Here is a 20,000-nt window from a genome sequence, read left to right as displayed (position 1 = left end):
GTTGATTCAGAGATGTAAATTAAGAGATAGTTAAGATTTGTGAACGAAGATTGCTAAGAGAGCCCAAGCATCACGCAAACTTGTTTATTATATCAGCGACTCTGATCAGTATTTTAAGAGACAAACCCTCCGCGTCCATGCAGTATACTCAAAAAACTTAAGAGTTCATAGTGGATCGCTTCATTATAACATCCGTAGTTCTATTGAGCCATCATTTGACCTTCGAGATGTTGGTGTGGTTCAGTTCGTTTCTCAGTCGAGTATTTCCGTAATCATAGCTGATCTTGATTGATAAATTGAAAGGATAGTGTTTTAACTGTTCATGGACTGCCGGTCTGCTTCTGGGGCCCCGAAATCGTTGTCTCCTTCTGATAAACACCAAAACATCACTTCCCAGGAAAAAACTCTGAGTTATCCAAACATGTTCTGTTTTAGACCGCGGTTTACCAGTCCATTTTACCCACTCAACTTAGAAAAGAATTGCTTCAAGGTGATAAGTGCTGTTATATTTAATATAATCCTGTTGCACTATCACAATGAAGTTGATTCTGTAAAAATAACAGGTGGCTCGTTTCACAAAGTCCGACGTAAACTTTTCGGACCCGAAAACCATGATTTACTAACGAAACTGCCATACGCTTTTTTGAGAGGCTGGTATTGTGAAGTTTGACGACTTCAGACCTCTCCGTTCTCAAGATACAGAGGGACTGAATTATGACATCCGAAATAGGACCGATTAGTTCAAGAAAAGGGCCCCGAGCCTCCAAGTTTGGTGGTCTTCAAAACCTAGGGCTACAATTTAAATGATGTTGATCCTTTTTTCTAATTCCCTACGCCCTGTCCTGATGGAATTATCCTAGTCTCAGTCAATGACGAACAATTCTGATTCCGTACATTTTCCCTGAGTGAATTACTTGTAAGGCAAGTGACTGATATATTGCAATGCCAAGCGAAGACATCGCTGAAGTCACGAGGTTGACCGGTGGTTGACCGGTGGCTCAGTCGGTTGAGCACCGGGCTGTTACGCGGGAGGTCGTGAGTTCAACTCCGGCCGGACCAACACTCAAGGTCTTTAAATAACTGAGGAGAAAGTGCTGCCTTTGTAATTACATCTGCAAATGGTTAGACTCTCTAGTCTTCTCGGATAAGGACGATAAGCCGGAGGTCCCGTCTCACAACCCTTCAATGTTCACAATCCTGTGGGACGTAAAAGAACCCGCACACTTGTCGTAAAGAGTAGGGCATGTAGTTCCCGGTGTTGTGGTCTGTCTTCTGTGGGGTATCATGGTTGGGAGGTTAAATGCTCGGAGATATTAGCTACACCAAGCTACTCTAAAAATCCGAGGGTAAATAAAGATATATGATATGATATATGATATGAAGTCCCCAGTTGTTCAAACGATGGATAGCGCTATCCGCCGGATAATTAGATCACTATCCAGTGGATAAGTCATAGTGAAACCAATTGCTCTATCCAGTGGATAGTGATTTATCCGGTGGATAGCGTTATCCACCTTTTGAACAACTGGGGCCAGAGCTTTATTGACTGAGCTGGAACATTTCAAATACTAATAATAAAGTTTGTTCAGCGGACATTTTTATATTTTTATCGAATTCAATTAGTCCTGTATCAGTTTCCAGTCTCTGAACTTCTTGTGCATATTTAAAGTTTAGCTGCATGATCACATCTCTGTTGCCGAGAGCCATGTTCGTTACTTCCAGGATCTTTGCGGCTTTTCTACCGTTTGTAAATCAATTAATGCTTGGGTGAGGTACTCACACGGTGCAACAAGCCACCCATATTATTTCCGGTGCCAAATCGGTACAGGAAAACCAACACACGACAGTGTGGGAGACTATAGACATAGTTAAGAGGGTATCTGATTGATAAAAACCGCAGCAACACGATTTGTCAGCAACTTTCATGTTTTTTGGATAGCACAGAGAGTCCAAACTCTCTTTCAGTTGATACATTACGTGCGTCAGATTTCCGCCGAGTCTGACCTAGATACATGATCATAAATTGTGTGTCGCGAGTCGATGAGTTCGGCTTCAAAAAAAAAAAGTTTTAGCACCCTTGCATACGCAAAGCAGGTTATCCAAGTTATCTATACAACATAAATAATACAAGATGTATCACAATACTATTTTGAATAATTATTTTATTACATCATAATGAATAATCATGAAACTATCGTCCCGTATTCCACCCTAACAAAACTATGACACCTGCGGGATAGAACGCACGCAATGGTTGGCCAATTAGCGGGCGCATTCGGAAAATAGCCCGCTAAATCTACAAGTTCGTTTTCTAGCTTGATTCAAAGTTCTGCAGCTCTCTGTAAGTTACTGCACTTTGCTTCGTGCTTCGCATTCGGTCATATAAATTGCATTACGGTCCTCGTGCATGTTTACTAAGAGGAATTTTACTAGACCTTACTTTACTCTCTTCACTGAACGTTGAGAAGGTCCTTGCACGTCAATCATGGGTATGACTGCGGGCTTTCCGCTGTGTCATAGGCTTTAAGTGCCTCTTAATGAGTAGACAAGGCCGTGTGTTTTTGTCATTTTCTACGCCGTCCTGAACAATATCAGAACGAGAGTTTCAGCATTTCTTACGTAATTAGACTTGAAACGAACCGAAAGCTTTTTTTTCCTCGACTTGAAAACTGAAGGCTACAATCTGTGACGTTAACTGAGTAAGTAAAGTATCCTAAATTTTAATTCGTCCGCTTCAAGTGTGGAAGACTGGAAAGACTTTCTGGTCGCGAAATGGCTGGTATCCATTTTACTGAAGTGGACATCTGTCCAGCATTGTAGGCGGGTCGGGTACTCATCTTTCTTAAGTGATTCCTGCCCTGAGCATCCTCCAAAGTCAGCCCTTTCATGCAGTTCCATATCTTCACGAACATTGTATACGCGCGTTCACACATTGCCAAAATTTCATGATCCCTTCGACAATCAGATTGCACGATACTTTCGCATGGAAAAAAGGACTGCCGAAAGGAACGACGGGGGAGCACTAATTGGGGACACTGGTTCCTTATGTATACTGCTCGCTGTTCTTTTCGACGATCACCAGCAAATGAGGTAGAAATGGTCGAGTGTCACGGTATTGATTCAGTAAAATCGGGTTTGTTTGTCATCAGCATAATGAATGGCATTTATATTAATCGTTATTTCTCTCGTTCTTCAAACGATACCGCCACAAGAACACAATATTAGTGGTAGGGTATTCTGCAATTACTTCAGAATTTGTTGCTAAAATCATCACAAAAATGATCCGCGTCCTTTTTGGACTATTGCATAACATCCACCTCTTAGCAAAGTTCCGTCGAGATGGAACACGACACACGTCAGATCCACGGATGCCTGCACTGTTCACAACTGACACAACTACTCACTGGTGCATATTAAAAGAGGAATGCGGTTATTCCGGCTGTGGCCAAAAAAGTAACAAAATTAAAACGCAAAACTCGACAAATTTATCTTCGAAGTTTTTTTACAGAAAAGCATTGAGACAAATTCAAAGATATGAATTCAGGAGCTTCCAATCCTTGTCCTCTTTGATTTTATCAGAGAAGACCAAGCATTACGTAATCGACAGCAACAAAACCATCTAGTGTTTGTAAAAATAAATCACTTAAGTTTTTAATGACTTTGGGTTATTGAACTCAACAGCTTTTTCCGTCTTCGGATCTATTCCCAGTTACTCGGAATTTTGCTTGCAACCACAAAAAATGTGACTGACCGAGACTCATTAAGAGAAAGTTTAGCACGACGCCCTCAAGATATGATAAAATCAAAGCTTCCTTGTATCTGATGCAGAAACAAAAACCATTGTTCAACATAACCGACCCATAAGTAAGGGCTCATTCCTTCCAGTGGTTGGCACATTTGAATGACAAAGAGTGTTAGTAAACAGATACCTTTTCTAGAACAAAAGCTATTTTTGAGCCCAATTACTGCAAAATGCACGAAAAAGAACTTCAATACAGCGAAAAACCAATAGCACTAACTAAATATCCCTGACTTCCTTAGCAGTTTCTTAAATCGACGTTTCAGTGTAATTCGCACTTCTTGTTTTCAGCTTAGGCTCAACAACTTCACAATGACCAAGCTAAAGTATTCACTACGTTCCACTTGAGATCACTATAGGAAAACATTATGGCAAATTTTAGGGGCTAACAAGCAAGAGTCACTAATTTCAATTATTAATTTACTGGATGAACTAATGGTTACCAAATTTAAAGAGCTCATCAGTCCTAAATAAAAAGCGGTTGTTTTTCTATACGAATTGCCAATATGCAAATTAACGAACAAGTTTGAACCGGTTTCAAGCGATTTTGCCTCAGGCTATTACTCAGTGATATTTCCGCGTGCTTGGTTTACCCCTCAAAAAGCATGCTCAAAAATGGACGCGTAACAAGGCCAAGACCAGAGGAGAGAGCGGAAGGAATAAAAAGAAGAAATGGACCGTAATAAACAAAAACAAGAAAAACAGACAACTAACACGAACAGCTTATTCTTACAACACAAACTAAGACCGGGTTTCACTTAAGCTTACTCGCTTCTAGAAGGTGTCTTGCAATAAACAAATTACAAGGGTGACGTGTTAATTAATCTGAGCCACCTCTTTACAGTTTGATGATTAACCAGTAGCACACAGAAAAATAAACTGAAAAAAAAATATTGGCTGGCAAAAGCGCTAATGCTTATTTCGTGAATTGAGTTAAAATCTTCATGGATAATAATAATAATAATAATAATAATAATAATAATAATAATTTATTATTACTATTATTATTATTTTATTTTAATAATAATATAATAACTTTATTAAGAAACTCACATAAAAATTACACAAGTATTTTTATCAGCTAAAAAAAAACTATTGACTTGTTTCAATAGACTCAGGTAGAAAATATTTTCCTCCAATGTTACTTATAGTACAACCGTAAAAACATTACTGTTTTTATTGCATGAAAATTTCAATCCCTCAGAATCAACATTGACATCGCAAAAAAAAAAACTGAATACGATAATAAGATGTAAGATATTAACTTCAAGTATGGAAATCTACCACGAAAAACGATAAAAAGTAAGAAATAAAATATCGTCCTCAATAATTTGTTTATAATAATAATAATAATAATAATAATAATAATATTATTATTATTATTATTATTATTGTTAATATTATTATAAGTTTTCATGGATAGAGCTGTGATTCAGTATACACTACACTTTTAATAGTCTGTGCTGATTTCTCAGAGGAGTCATTACAATGCAATGGGCTTAATCTAAAGAGATTCTGCTCGTTTCATATCCTCAAGAAATAAGTTTGGTGTTTCCCTGATACTGAGTCTCTGGTGACTGTCCAGTTTATTTTGAGTGGCTTCTATGATTATATAAGAACAACCCGGGGGCAAATAACCAACGATCTTTGTTTATGGTAAAATACAATGCAACGATAATGCTGGAGATACTGAATAGAAGCCACTTTATCCTTGTTGTTGCTTGCATTTCCGACTTGCAAATAATTGTAACTCCAGATAACGTTGCATTCTCCATATACTTTTTTCTCAGCATTGAAAGTTATCTTATGGCTGTCTCCAAACGCTAGGGAAGCGTCGAAAGTAATTTGGAAATGGCCTATAAACAGTTTTTCTTAGAAATAACCGTTGATTTATTATTCTTTTATATTTATGTTAATACACCGCCCTTCTCGTCTCCATTTGCAACAACATTGCCATTGAAGTCAACCTTAGGTTCCGTTTACACCGGCGCAACTCAGTGGGACGTTATTCGGAAGGAGTGGCCTCGTCCCTCATACAAGTTATTTGAAGCAAATCAGAAAAAAAAAAAAAAAAACTTTTGGTTCTTAGTTTTGAGCCACTTTCGTAGTATATGAGCCACTTTTCAACCAATCAAAAGTTAACTCCCAATCAGCAGTGATAAACATATTGAACTTGTTCATTTTGATTATGACTTGACGTTTCTTATGTGCTCCTGACATAAATTTTCAAAAGTAACTGTTGAAATTTAAAACAGCTATTTATATATAAGAAAGCGGATGAGGGGACTGGAACCTAGATTAAGCAAATACTTAACAGTAAAATATATAATAATAATAATTATAATAATAATAAAAACAGAAAAGATTAATAAAGCATCAGCTTTTCACTTCCGACGTTGACGTTGAAAGCTGGCTCAAGTTCTTGAATAAAGAAGGTCTCTTTTATTTTACAATGATAGTCAGTTTTGCCCTTCGCTAAAATATCAAAATGATCCCACTTGATGTTATGTCCAGTGGCCTTGACGTGGTCAGCAATGGCTGAAGTATTGTCATTTTTAGCTAGGGCCTGCTGTCTGTGTCTTATTTTTGATCAAACTACGATGGCCCAAGAACAAAAGTATTAACTCCCAATCTTCTGCGAAATATTCGCGTCATCTGCCACTTCATTACTCCGCGAATCGATTGTGCACGTTTTTGGTTTCAGTCTTGATTTTTCATTTCATAAAATAATAAGACCTCGTACTACCAAAGTGTTTTTGTGTTTTCAATGTTTTGTCTGATTACAATCAAATTGTAGTGCAGTCGCAACTGGTGTCCGTAAGTAACGAAGGTCGCAACTGGTGTGCCTGCGTATACAACCGGATTTCTTTCACATTCAAGTAAACCGTACGGTTATACATTTTAGGGAAAAAGTAGATTTATCAGGAGATTTATATACTTTTTCGATGAGGTACGAACCAAAATCCTTGAATTTCATTGGATAAGGCCATGCGCTTTCGTAGTTCTTATAAAAAAACTGTTTTTAATTAAACTATAATGTATTAGGACATTGAGTTACCAATGTGTTTAGATGAAAGCATGGAAACACGGCTGTGACATCACACGTAGTTTGATTGGTTATGTGTTGTCAGACGCTTGTTTTGATTGACTGGTAGGAAATATGAGCGTGTATCAAGAAAATCTGTTTCAATCAAGAATTTCCCATCGTTTGTTTTCTTCATTTGTCGAATTATCTTTGAAAAAAAAAAAAAAAGCAATAGAGGACTTTTTCCGTGTTTCCATAGCCTCATCTAAACACTCGGGGAAGAGGGTTTGCATAACTGTCGAGAATTTTCTCAACTTCTCCTAGTGTTTAGGTGAGGCTATGGAAACACGGAAAACGTCCGCTCGTCTATTGCTTAAATGGTAACTAATTACTTGTAGTAAGAAATGTAACATTTGACACGAGGGTATTAATAGCAATTAACATGGAAAAAGGTCTCACTTTTTAACATAAACATGAGAACGTCAGAGTGGAACGTGGCCACAAAACCTTCAATCTACTTCCTTATTGTTATTCTTCCCGGTGCTGTTTATTCTCAACTGTCTGCAATCACATGACTTCCTATTTCACATTTTTCTTGTTAAGACTGACCCCAAATAAATTTCCTTTTCCCGGTTCGGGGACTACGAAAAAAGCCATTTCTTGGCTGAAACTAGGCCATTTCCGAGTTCATGTCTGCCTCCTCTTCAAAGCGAGTCTAAGTGCAAAGATTTCGTGATGGTAATTAGTTGTCTTTACATATGAATGAATACAAATTTTTATTTTTTAATTTTGCACTCAGACTCGCTTTGAAGAGGAGGCAGACATGAACTCGAAATGGCCTATTACCAGCGAAAAGAAGGGAAGAGCGAGGGGCGCATTTTGCAATGAGCATGCGCGCCTTGCCGAGAAAAAAAAAACGACGAGGAGACCCGCATCCGTGGGTGCAACGTGATATACATGTATCTGAAACAATTCAGAGGCTCTATGTCAAAGGCAAGAAAAACGACGTAAGTCAGGTGTTCTCGACTTTTGCCGACAGAATTCATATTTGGAGATCAATCTGTCAACCAGACGTCTCTGGATATTGCTTCTCCAAGTTACTTCCAAGTTCAGCAGCCAAACAAAGCACGAGTTTTCGTGTGAAAATGATCTCAATTTACAAAGGCTTTGACAGGCATAAAGAGCACGACATTTAAATACATTTGCGGCATGAAAGTCACTGAATATTTGGCACTAAAGAAAAATAGAAAACTGTCGTGCAACTTTCGATTATTCGTAATTCGCGTGAGATCTTAGATCGCGTGAGATCGCAAGTCACTACACAAAAAAAAACAAATTCACAGTAAAACAGCTGCGAGAACGAATGATGCATTTTCTCCTCACTTCAATCAAAACAAAATCAGAAAATCAAATAGTGAAGTAAGCTTTGAGGTCAATTTATGTAAAATTATTTCATAGCATTGAGTGCATATGAGATAACAGTACATTAGTCAGATATGCATTTGAAGGACCTTCGTGTCTGCTATCTGCATTCGTAATACTTGCTTACCTCCCTTAAGGGTTTCACTTTCATTCGTGTTGGACTAACTTACAACCTTTGCATCGATGAGCTGTTTGAAAAGCGATTAATTATATCGCGTTACATTTGGATGCTGTCGTAGAGATGGGTTTCTACGCGACGGACCTCAATATTTGAGCACGCAAATTAAAAATATAAGCCTACCACAGTTGCAGTTGTTTTTTCTTTACTAAGAATAATCAAGGACCAACGAAATATGTTTCTGTAGACGATACTTGGTCGTAAAACTCCTGCTACATAAGTGTGGTGTGGAACTTTTTACAGATACGTCTTTTGCTTGTTTGCAGTTAGGGCCACTGGAGTCAGCCATTAACTTGGCCACCCTGTATGGATCATGACGAATGGAGAACGTGTTATTCACAAACAAATCTTATAAATTTGGAATCTGAAAAAACGTGTATTAAATGAACAAATGAAGCCAGTATTAAAAGCAAATAAACAAACAAATATTACAAAAGCTCAAGAAAATAGAATAAGTTATTCGATTTTCCTGAGAGAGAATAAAAACGGAAACACTTAAACCAAATGCATGGTATCAAGAGATTATGTGATCTCTTGATGATATTTATGATTATAATTTCATAGTAGTAAAAACGCAAGGTGTAATATTTTGCATAAAATCACTGCAAGGAGAGAAAACTTAAGGCGCCCACAAACGAGGAAACATTTTTGCGGAAACATTGTTTTGCCACATATATTTCCCAGCATCACATAGTTATTTTACACGGGCGCCGCCAGGAATTTTTAAAGGGGGGTAGGGGGGGGGGGGGGTCACTGTGACAGAGGGTACTCACCAGATTGTCATGTCAGTTGTTGTTGGTTGTTTGCTTAAAGAAAGGCTTACAAAGGGGGAGGGGGGGTCACGGGGGCACCCCAGGACCCCCCTGGCTATGACCTTGTTTTACTTCTTCAGCGCTTCAAAACGGATATTTTGTATCTGCCAATTACCTTTAGAAATCATCTTTTTTAGCTGCTCCACATAAAAAAAGGTTAAAGTACTATAAGTAGACTGATCATTTATTGCCTGTTTTTAGAATTTGTTTTACGCTGACAGCTGTTTTGAATGCACTGCCTTTTAAGAAGAGCAAAAAGAACCGGCAGGGATACTGCGACGGCCAGTGCTAACAGCACTGCATGAGTTCAAAACTGCATTTATCGACTCGAGTGAGTCAGTATTTCCTGGCGTTTTACCATTATAAGAATATAAACTTCCTGACAGTCTCCACCTTTCCTTAGGATTGAATGGGTCTCAGAGGGAATCGAACGTTCCAGGCCATGAAAAGGTGTTTCGAAAGTCGACACTGTTTCTAATCACAAGGCTTTTATTTCAGCATTTGAGCGATATTTCAGTGCGACTATTTGTGAGACCACCGACGTTGAAGACACTTTCGGATACTTCTCAAAGAGTAGAAGTGCTTTTAATATTGCCTAGAGATCTTTCTTATGGCAAAAAATGAAAACAATCCTTGACCAAGCCAATGAGCAACGAATTAGAGCCAAACAAATGAGCTTTCACCAAACTGCCCACGACTTCGTAACAGCAGAGTTTGATTTGACAAAATTAATATATTAAAAGTGACCTTTCGTCTTACTTTTCTCAGTTATATCACATTGAAAGGCAGCAAGGCCGAGTGATCCTCTGGTTTATTAAGTTAAACGAAATGAAATTTATAACTTTGAGGGATTTAAAGGAGACGGAACTTGTACCAAAACCGGTTCCGCATCTCGCGGTGGCAGGAAAACAACAAGTTTATCCAATTTAATATACATCTGTACACGAACCTCGCAGAGCTTTTAATCCCGAGTATCAAATTAAAAATCACAGATTCATTCTGAGCTTAAGTGGCTCTTCATATTTCCTTTCTGCGTTGTTCGTCACATCCAACATTGATGAGTCAACATAAAAGTGATTGAATCTGAGATTGAAGTCTGTTCCCTGACTTGTGCAGTCGCGGGTGCCTCAGTTGAACATTCCCCGGCGAACCATTCGTGTACTCTCGAACCTTCCTCAATAGACACTTAAATGGAAGGTAGAAGGCAATGATCGTTGGTCATTGAGGCAAAGGGCAAATGTTGTTTCTCATTAACCACCACTTCCGACTAATAATACCTTCGTGAACCCATTATCCATCAGTATATACCGTTTCCATTTTACAGCATGACACACCAAGCTGAATATCTTCGTGACAAAAATGATTGCAAGATTGTACAAGTGATTGCAATATGTTTGTCTAACAAAGGTTCTATACATTGTTTACTTATGCAGATTACTAATTTACGAGTTTTGCAAACTCATTGTGAGATCTCGTGACTTCGAAAACCGTTAAAAGCCGGCATAGCTAAGAAAATAACAAAGACTTAAAATTAATTCATTTTCATGCATCGATTTTTCTGTTTATCGTTTTCCGTGATCACAAAAACAGCTTCTAAAAATCAGATATTTAGATCATGGTCAATAAATACATGTTCTTTTACCATGACTGTGTGGCTTGCAATATAAATGCTCAAGTCTAAAAAAGCGAGACACATGGGCGACGCAAGCACTTCGAAGTTACGAGGCCGCTCAATCTTTCGCCCTAAAAAAAAATTGCCAAAGTATCGATTTGTGACATGTACTTTCAAAAAAAGCCAACGTAATATATCTACATCAGCGAATTTTTACATAACATTTCCGTCACAACTCCTGTTATTTTGGCGATATCGTGCCTCAGAGGAAAATATCAGTTACGTAATCAAGGGATGACAACAAATATTCCAGGTTGCATCGAAGCAAAATGATGGAGGGTAAAAAATAATTTTCGTGATTGCTTGCAGCAAGGTTTTCAGCAGTCCTTCCTGGTGTAAACAGAGAAGAAAACGCAATAGCACGCAAAAAATGATAAAAATTCTTGAACACGTCAATTTGCTTTTAGTCAAAAATATGAAATCGATTTTTGGAGACAGAAATCACCACGGGGGCAGAACTCAACCAATGGGCTTCGTGATCTTCCTGTCACACACGTCATCCTCCTCCCTTAACACACCCCCTTCCTTTCCCAAGCTATTGTTACCGAGCTTCGTTAGTAGTGTCATTGGAAGCGGATCAAGACGAACTGTACTTTGTTCTTGTCGGCTTATTTCGCCTATTTTTCACGCAAGAGGTAATCTTGCCTAATCTACTTGATTAGCAACTCAGAGGGAAGCCTTCTGTTGTTGTTTGAAGCATTTTCGCGAGGAAACTTGCACGTTTTGATCGAACACGCTTGTACTTTTTTAATAGTAAACAAGGGGCCGGCTTTCTTCAACGTGGTTCATTCCTGTTTTGCTTCGCTTCGACGAAAGAGAATCATCATGACTTTAGACGAAAGCAGCAAATCTTTACACGTTGCCGACTGGGTGATAATAGCAGTCTATTTTCTTGGGTGCATCATAGTCGGATTGTGGGTGAGTAATGTTGTTTTCATGTTTATGGCTGGGTGATTCAGAAACGAAGGTTTGATATTTGTTTAATCTATGTTTTGGAGTTTACCTCTGGCAAAGGGTCAGCGATTTTGCAGTAAATGTAAGCTTTCTTGCGATCAAACAACTTTTAATGTTGGTCGTTCCAACGTGGTTTTGCGCGCTCGGTTCCCGCAGAGCTTGAACAAAGATGTCAGCTCTCCACGGCCAGTAGTTTCGTTGTGGCAGTCGTAAAACTTAGCGTTGAGGCTATTTTCTTCATTGCATTGTCGTTCCTTTATGCAAACTTAGGTGTTCCGCCATATTCTTGGAATGTTCTCCAGAAGCCGAACAGCTTCTCCTTTTTATGCAAGGGAGTAGTGCATAGTTTTGAAGACGCCTCTTCTCGCCTCACTGAGTACGAAATATTTGCCAGCGTGGACTATTATGTAAATTTTCAAACCACACCATAAAGATACGCGATTTCCCCAGTATTTGCTTGCTTTCAGCAATTGAACGTCAATAGTGCTGTTTCCGTAAATCGCCTGGCAACAATGGAATCGATCAATGAGAAACGGGGCACAAATGACATCTATTATCGCTGCCGGGCTGGAACTTTAATATTAAAATTGGCAGCTGATCATGAATTCTACAGTATACATAAGTCGCCCGCTTGGTTGATAAAACCTTCTGTAGCTGCTAATATCTTCCCAAAGGACTTTGTTTTTTTCGTACATTTTGTACAAAGTACTGTCTTAGTTTATGATGGGGATCACATTGCGGAAGTATCTCTTCTTAATTCATTCCTAGGAATTGTGTGTTGTAAGGACCCCCAACTCCGATACATTGAGTTGTTAAATGAAAACTATTCTTTTTATCAAGTGAACAACCCAAGTTATTTTCAACTGCTTGAATCGATCTTAAGGGTTAACATTAATTAATTTTTAATTTAGCTGGCCAGCTAAGGTTCTTTATATAGTTCCGGAATAAACAAGGTGAAATTAAAAACTCTTACCACAACTACTTACAAGCTAATGAAGTGAAGAGAATGGTACTATACGTAAGCGCAAAAGTTTTAAAATTTTGGTTTCACTCAGTTATAAAATTTAATGGAAGCAGAATAACAGGAAGGCTTACTTATAACCTACATCATGATCTTCTCATTTTATCAGGAAGCAAGCTTCAAATAAAATAACGAAATTACATGACTGACCACGCTTCGTCTGTGTAATACAACAAGAGTTTCTGTCACGCCTAGTGCAGGGTGTCTTTAAAATAATGAATATAAACTTAATGTAATCTTCAAAGTCAACAAACTCCAAAAAAAATTTAAATAAATTGACCACAATTAGCAACTCTAATTAGTTCAGAAAATCAGCACTGGGCCAACAGTTTCAAGTTATGAAGCTTTAGTCCAAGGACAAGCCCTTTTCTTGGAAGAAGTTAAGGCAACATGCAAATATTTTGATGACTGTATCTCCTGGGTTGGCAGACAGTCTTTGAGAGGGAGGTGATTGACACAAGAAGACCTTGAGGCTGTTGAAGGCCTCATGGGCTCCATTCTGCAGGAATGCAAAAACATAGCAATTATTGTTTTTCCGCCACACTCTTGTTTTTGTGCCATTTCTACACTTAAACACTCAACAAGTGAAATTCCATCATGACACTTCTAAATTTTACTCTGTCTGACGCCAGACAATTTTACTCCTCAGTGGGGGCCCCCTTGGGGCTGATAGGGTTAAGTCGTGAACCATTTTTGAACTGTCTATGTTGCAACCTACCCATTCTATGGCAAATGTGATGTTTGGCTAGTTTACAGACAGCATTTCTGAGGGAGAAATATGGGGGCTTAGATAATACGACAATAATGCATTCTTGTATGCTGTTGTCAATAATAATAATTATTATTGTTTTTCCTTGCCCCCAGCATTTATTTTTGGTGAATTAACAATGATAAAATAATAAAATCATGGCTCCTTGTTTAGTTTGGCATTAATGCTTGACTCTCGTTTGGTAATTATCTAAGTTTTTTAGCTGCTTCATGTGCACGTATCATGATAACTTTGTTATAATTATCATTAGTTTGTGTCATGGTTTGCAGACCATGTGTGAGGCATTGATATGGAAATATTAACACTGGCTTAATTTCATTTAATTTTTTTTTTGTTTTCATCATACAAGGTCCTGACTCTAGCTGTTTGCTACATTTGAAACCTTATAGATAATCTTTGAAAATAATGCGCAAATAAGAATTATTATTATTTATGTCCCAAATGTGCTGCCAAACATGCAAGGAGTGGCAGTTGACATGTCTCCAAGAGTCAGACGCATTAGCCTACGAGAACCTGCGATAATTTGCAATTAATCATTAATTCAAATTAAGGAGTCATGTCAGACAATACAATTTTGCCAGCATCAAATAGACCTGTTGTTCAAAGTTTGTAGTTTTCTTGAGGGATTCTTTGAAGATCCAGACGAGACGCCAGATGATCTTGACATATTTTGACCCATCACTTACCTAATCCTATAATCATTCATCATTTTTCTGTTTAAGTAAAAAAGAAATTCTCTTTAAAAAGGGAAATCTGAACACTTTTATATAAATTTACCAGCATTACAAGCTACATGTATAAGTGATGATTCATGAACCTTGTATACTTTATCAAAGGGGCAGTACCTGTATATAGAATAATAGTGTGAATTTTTTACACACTTTTCAGTTGATGAGTTGCAAAATAATGTGAAAATTCCTTACCAAAAAATTCTATTATCATGAGAAGTTTTCTGACGAAGGTAGAGATTGGCCATTTTCTACACTTTAAGTCAGTTGTAACATATTCCAACTTTCCTTTTTCCTCTATACATTTTTCTTGAAATAAGGGTCAAATATTAGCAAAGTTACATTCAAGCTTTAGTGTTGTGAATTTTGACAAAAATATGTGATACCCCCATTGCGTTTCCTAGTTTTTTTAATGAAAAGTATTGATTAAGTAAATTTGAGAATAAATTGTGTATTAGACAACTGGAAAATGATTTCCATGCATTAACCTTCTCAATTTTAGGCCCATTTAAAACGTTGCATTTTACATACATGTGCAGAATCTATTTGCAAATGAGAAAAATCTATTGTTTTTGCTCATTTACATTAGATTTGGCACATGTAAAATGCGACGTTTAAAATGGGCACAACACTGACTGGGCATTATCTCAACTTGTGTTAACAGTCTAAGTTCAGGAAGACCAGACTATCTGATGAAACTGCTGAAACATATTTTTTGGCCGGCAGATCCATGATGTGGTGGGCGGTGAGTGACAATAAATTACTTCTTCTTATTAGTCGAGCACTATTAACTGATTTAATCAGCTAGGGCTGTTAAAATATTTTACAACAACAAGAGGCTGTATTAAAATTAATTATAGCTGTTATTTCTCACTTTCACTCCTTCCATTAAGTGTGCACTGGAGGTCATTAGAAATTTGCAACAGATGAAGAAAATTTTTCTCTCATGATCAATGAAGACATAATACATTTAATAACTTACTCTCCCACGATTTAGCTAAGGTTGAATCACCATACTTTCTTCTACTTTCTGTCTGGTGATTGCATTAGTTACTCCTCAGTTTGCAGTGTTTCAGTTTAGAGGTTAAAGGGGGACTCCGACGAAAAAACACGATTTTTTAAAAAGTCTCAAATCCTCGAGGAAACGCCGCCAAAATGTTGCATACGCTTTTCAAATAATGAATTTAACTTACTTTCACCAACATTTCAATGTTATTACGTCGAAATACTTGTTTTTCATAGCATGTTTTCCATTGTTTACTCAAGTAGCAGCGAGCAATATGTTGAGTAAGTGACGTCATAAGGCCTCGCTCCAGGCTTTCTCGAATAAGTATGCAGGCGACATACAAGTAATAACATTGAAATGTTGGTGAAAGTAAGTTAAATTCATTATGTGAAAAGCGTATGCAACATTTTGGCAGCGTTTCCTCGAGGATTTGAGATCGTGTATTTTCGTCGGAGTCCCCCTTTAAGAAAGTTTTTTTAATTATAAAGCCAATGGCAAATTGACAGTTGCACTTTGCAATAAAATTAATGAAACATGTTTGATTTCCTTAAGGCTATTAAGTACAGTCATTGAGCAAGTTTGAAGTGAGAGAAACAAGTCAGAATGAGAGAATTTTCATACCGCTTTCCATTGGCTGCAATTAGGGGATTTCTTTCTCAGCCTGTAATAAGTTACTCAAGATAAACATGATTGTGTTTAATATTGTGCACTATTTAATCAATTATACACAGGTTGGGCCTAGTCTGTTTGCCAGTAACATTGGAAGTGAACATTTTGTTGGCTTGGCAGGGTCAGGAGCGGCAACTGGTATCGGTGTTGTTTCATATGAGTGGCAGGTGAGATTTTGCAAACGTTGCTTAAAATGCCATCTGCACTCAGCATTATCTCAATTAAAATCTACAAAAATTATGCTATGTAATGTAGGGAGAAGTGCAAATTTTGATGAAAATTGCGCTTTAAAGTTTGACAGAGCTCCACAAGTTTTTCTAGCGGGCATCATACTGTAGTTTCTTTCCTGCTAGTTTTAATTTGATGTGCTACAGTATATCTTCCTTGTCCATAAAGCAACTGCACACGTCTGCTCAGAATTAGTGGTCACCTGGTCATCCCAGACGACCAGAAAGTTTTAATACCAGACAAGTTTTTGGTAAAATGAAAAGGTTGGTTGACCGAAGAAAAAGCAATTCCCAGCCAAAAATAGAAAATGAATTACATAAGCAGCACCTGACTCACTTGTCGGTTTTCTATTGTCAATGTCTGACAGTAGTGTTAAGTTAACAGTAATTATTAATTTGCCACATTAATTTTGGGCATTTTCTGGTGTGTTTTGAATATCTGTGGCTTCTTCAAAAAATTGTCAGATAGGAAAATTCACATGAAGCTGGTGATGGAGATCAAAGACTCCATTTGAAAGTGCTAGGCACACACTTAGAACTATGGGATACTCAAGCTCCAACACCATCTGATTGGATCTCAACACTGTGTGCATTTAATCGTACTGGGTTTCCTATTGGGCAACCAAGCAGTTTAATAATAATAATAATAATAATAATAATAATAATAATAATAATAATAATAATAATAATAATAATTATTATTATTATTATTATTATTATTATTATCAAACCAACCAAATTTACGGGTTTATAGTTGTCTGGCTTTTGGAACAGGGACAAAATGGAATTTTTTATTTTGAGCAATGCAACTGCATGTCCTTTAGGTTATGTTAACAATGATTACTGCAGGTAAAGTATACAAGGCTAAAATGTTTAGGAATAATATTGATGCAGTTTAATGACCTTTGACTGATGACCGGAAAAATTTTTTTCGTTGTCAGGCCTGTTGGATTCTCTTGCTTCTTGGCTGGGTGTTTGTACCTATCTACTTGAGATCCAGGGTAAGTTAAAATTAAATAAATGTTGTCTCTACATTGCCCAATTAGTGCTCCAGCACTAGAATGACTAGACCTTTCCTTTTCCTATGCCTTTTGGAGAGTGACGATGTCTTTGATAGGGGGTCAGTATGTGACAGATGTTTTACACGCTGAGAGTTGAATCTAACTGCTTACATGCACATTAGTACATGTAACTAAGGTCAACAATGCAAGAAATCGTTATTTTTCTTTAGTAAGCTGTTTGCATTATATGGCATCAGCTGAAACTTGAACATCACCTTCTAAATTGTTTTTACTTTCTTTGCCCAACCCCCACAAAGACAATTTAAATTAAACCAGAAGAATTCCAGATCTATACTAGATATAGCTCTCACAGTCTAAGTGCCAACGAGGAACCATTCATAACAAATACTAATTGGTAATTTTAAAACACAGTCATGTTTTGTGCACATGTTTTTGCAGTCAAGTATTCAAGACAACTTCAATGTCTGAAATTGTTATGTGAATATTTCGATCGACAGCGGAGAAATGCCAAAATGGAAAGAGGTTTTGGGTTTTAAATCATCATGGCATTACAGTTAGATTCAATTCAGTTTAAAGAGGTTTCTCAGTTTCTTTGATTGCTTTATGCCAGCTGACGTTGTCTGGTTTTGGCACGCTGCCCGAATTTGGCACCGTGGCCGAGTACTCTTTTGGCTCACTGGCCGATTGTTGAGCTTGCTAGCTCCATAAATATACCACAGTGGCACTTAACTAAAGTACAATCACATAGAATTGGTAATAAAAACAAATAAAACTTACAAAAATGGGTGAAAATGACGTTTTTCTTACCTCAACTTGGTCTCAACTCCACTCGATGAATGCCAAAGCCGGTGAGCATCGACGATCAGAACCATGCGACCTTGACGTCACAATCTCTGCAATTTTCACTACGTCATTGGAATCTCAGGAATCTTACCTTACAAACAGACCTCTCGATCACTTGAGATTAATTCTGCCTGCACAGTACTTTTGCATGGATCTATAATGCTGCCGCCTCGCTGCCTTGCGTCTTCGCTCGGCTGGCTTGTTGGCAATAACAACAACCACATTTCTTTTGAAGTAAAACACCAAAAGCGTACCTTTTACCCACCATATTATTAGCTTGACACCATGGTATTTGACATTCTCAGGCAAATTATTGTTTCCTTCAAATCTGTTGAGACAAGAATTTTATTATAAGCTGAGTTTACAATCATGGCACATAATTAATCCTTCGAGCCACAAAACCTTTTGAACTATTCTGAAATCATGATGTGAAAGTGAGAATTGGAGTTCTACCCACCAGAAAAAGCGAAATATTTTTAAATTTTGTTTTAAAGCTGGTGTGTTGTTTGAGTAAAAGACATTTATTAAAAGTTACATGTAGTTAATTAATACACAGCAGATTTTGACTGCTTCATCCATCACCCTTGATTTTTGTCATTTTAGATGGATTTTGCTCTCCCATTAATGTAGCAGTGAATCTTATAAGCCACAATGTAATTGGCCTGCTACCCAAAATAAACACAACAACTAAACTATAGAAACAAGGACTTGGGCCAGACTTAAATAAGAGAAACTGCATTAGAAACAAATTATAACAAGATTCTTCACTTCTCCTCATTCTCCTCTAGCCAAAACTCTACCTGCCTTGAGTCAACACAGGGTTGCAACTAACCCAAGGTATGATGATAGGAAGGCAAACCCTCTGTAGACAAGTTCAAAAAAGGGAGTGGACTTCAACTTAAAGACTAGAGTCTGATAGCTATATTATGGTTGTTCATGATGATATTGTTGATGACAATGACATTGACATGGAAGGGGAGGATTTTAGAGAAATGGTGTTAAAACATTTTTTTTTCTTTCAATAGGTGTTTACAATGCCTGAATTTTTGCAAAAGAGATTCCAGAGTCAGTGGATCAGAACCTATTTGACTGCTGTAGCCTTGATCTCCTATGTTTTTACAAAGACTTCGGTGCGTCATTTTTTTGTGGTTTGTATGAATAGGTTGTGTACAAATCACCCCAGTGCTTCACTGGGTGGAGCATGTTCCCACTGTCTTCAATCTAGATGGGGTCATAGTCCATCAAAGGATAAGCTAATTTTTACACCTGGGCTAAAGAAAGACTGTGTGTAGCAGTGAATTTTGTGTCAAGCTAACAACATCAGGGTTGGTGGTAAATAGTGGCACTCCTCTTACAGTAATGTCCCCCAGATTCATCCTCTGAAGTCAACAGCCATATGGGGTTAAGTTTTTTGGTTTTCCACTTTGCTCTGTTGGGTAGGGGAGAGGGAACAAGGGGTCCAACTGCCTCCAGGTTGGTATAATTCCAGTGCACTGCCCCACATTCTGCTAAAACAAGTTTTTCTTAACCTCTGAGCTGTTGTTAACAACTATTCACCAAAGTGGCTATAGTGATGGATATTCGTAGCGAGGCAAATATCCACTGTTATGAGGTGAATAGTTGTTTTTTGTGTGTACTAAAACAGTGAGATAATATACAGGCCTTCTGATAGGGTGCGATTAAAAAATGCAAATTATTTTTTCAGGGCAGATTGTGCGATTAGAAAGGCCAATTATGCAATAAATAATGTAAATTATGCGATTTTTTTCTCAGCAATTTTAAGCTTGTTTTATAAGCTAGGTTTCAGGTTAAGAAAAACACTTTTTTGCTGCCCTAAAGACATTTTGAACACA

At 37.6% G+C, this 20,000-nt stretch overlaps 2 protein-coding genes and 1 long non-coding RNA gene across 3 annotated transcripts in view; 2 read left to right on the top strand and 1 right to left on the bottom strand.

Annotated features, from left to right (window-relative positions):
- Positions 1 to 20,000, top strand: part of LOC138011364 (solute carrier family 41 member 1-like) — a 330,107-nt gene that overhangs the window by 169,153 nt on the left and 140,954 nt on the right. The window lies entirely within an intron of this gene.
- LOC138011355 (sodium/mannose cotransporter SLC5A10-like) overlaps positions 11,360 to 20,000 on the top strand; it is a 22,695-nt gene continuing 14,054 nt past the window's right edge. Inside the window, exons 1-6 of the mRNA XM_068858322.1 lie at positions 11,360 to 11,543; positions 11,663 to 11,826; positions 15,045 to 15,125; positions 16,118 to 16,222; positions 17,224 to 17,283; positions 19,173 to 19,277. Of these exons, the coding sequence (XP_068714423.1) occupies positions 11,375 to 11,543; positions 11,663 to 11,826; positions 15,045 to 15,125; positions 16,118 to 16,222; positions 17,224 to 17,283; positions 19,173 to 19,277 (684 nt within the window). The 5' untranslated portion in view covers positions 11,360 to 11,374. The remainder of the gene's footprint in view (positions 11,544 to 11,662; positions 11,827 to 15,044; positions 15,126 to 16,117; positions 16,223 to 17,223; positions 17,284 to 19,172; positions 19,278 to 20,000) is intronic.
- Positions 17,304 to 20,000, bottom strand: part of LOC138011356 (uncharacterized) — a 14,050-nt gene continuing 11,353 nt past the window's right edge. Inside the window, exon 3 of the long non-coding RNA XR_011124706.1 lies at positions 17,304 to 18,475. This is a non-coding gene — a long non-coding RNA (uncharacterized lncRNA). The remainder of the gene's footprint in view (positions 18,476 to 20,000) is intronic.

Source organism: Montipora foliosa, chromosome 7 (assembly GCF_036669935.1).
Source record: "Montipora foliosa isolate CH-2021 chromosome 7, ASM3666993v2, whole genome shotgun sequence".
Classification (NCBI taxonomy): Eukaryota; Metazoa; Cnidaria; class Anthozoa; order Scleractinia; family Acroporidae; genus Montipora; species Montipora foliosa.
Note: the sequence above shows the minus strand (reverse complement) of the source record. Positions and strands in the feature narration are given on the sequence as shown.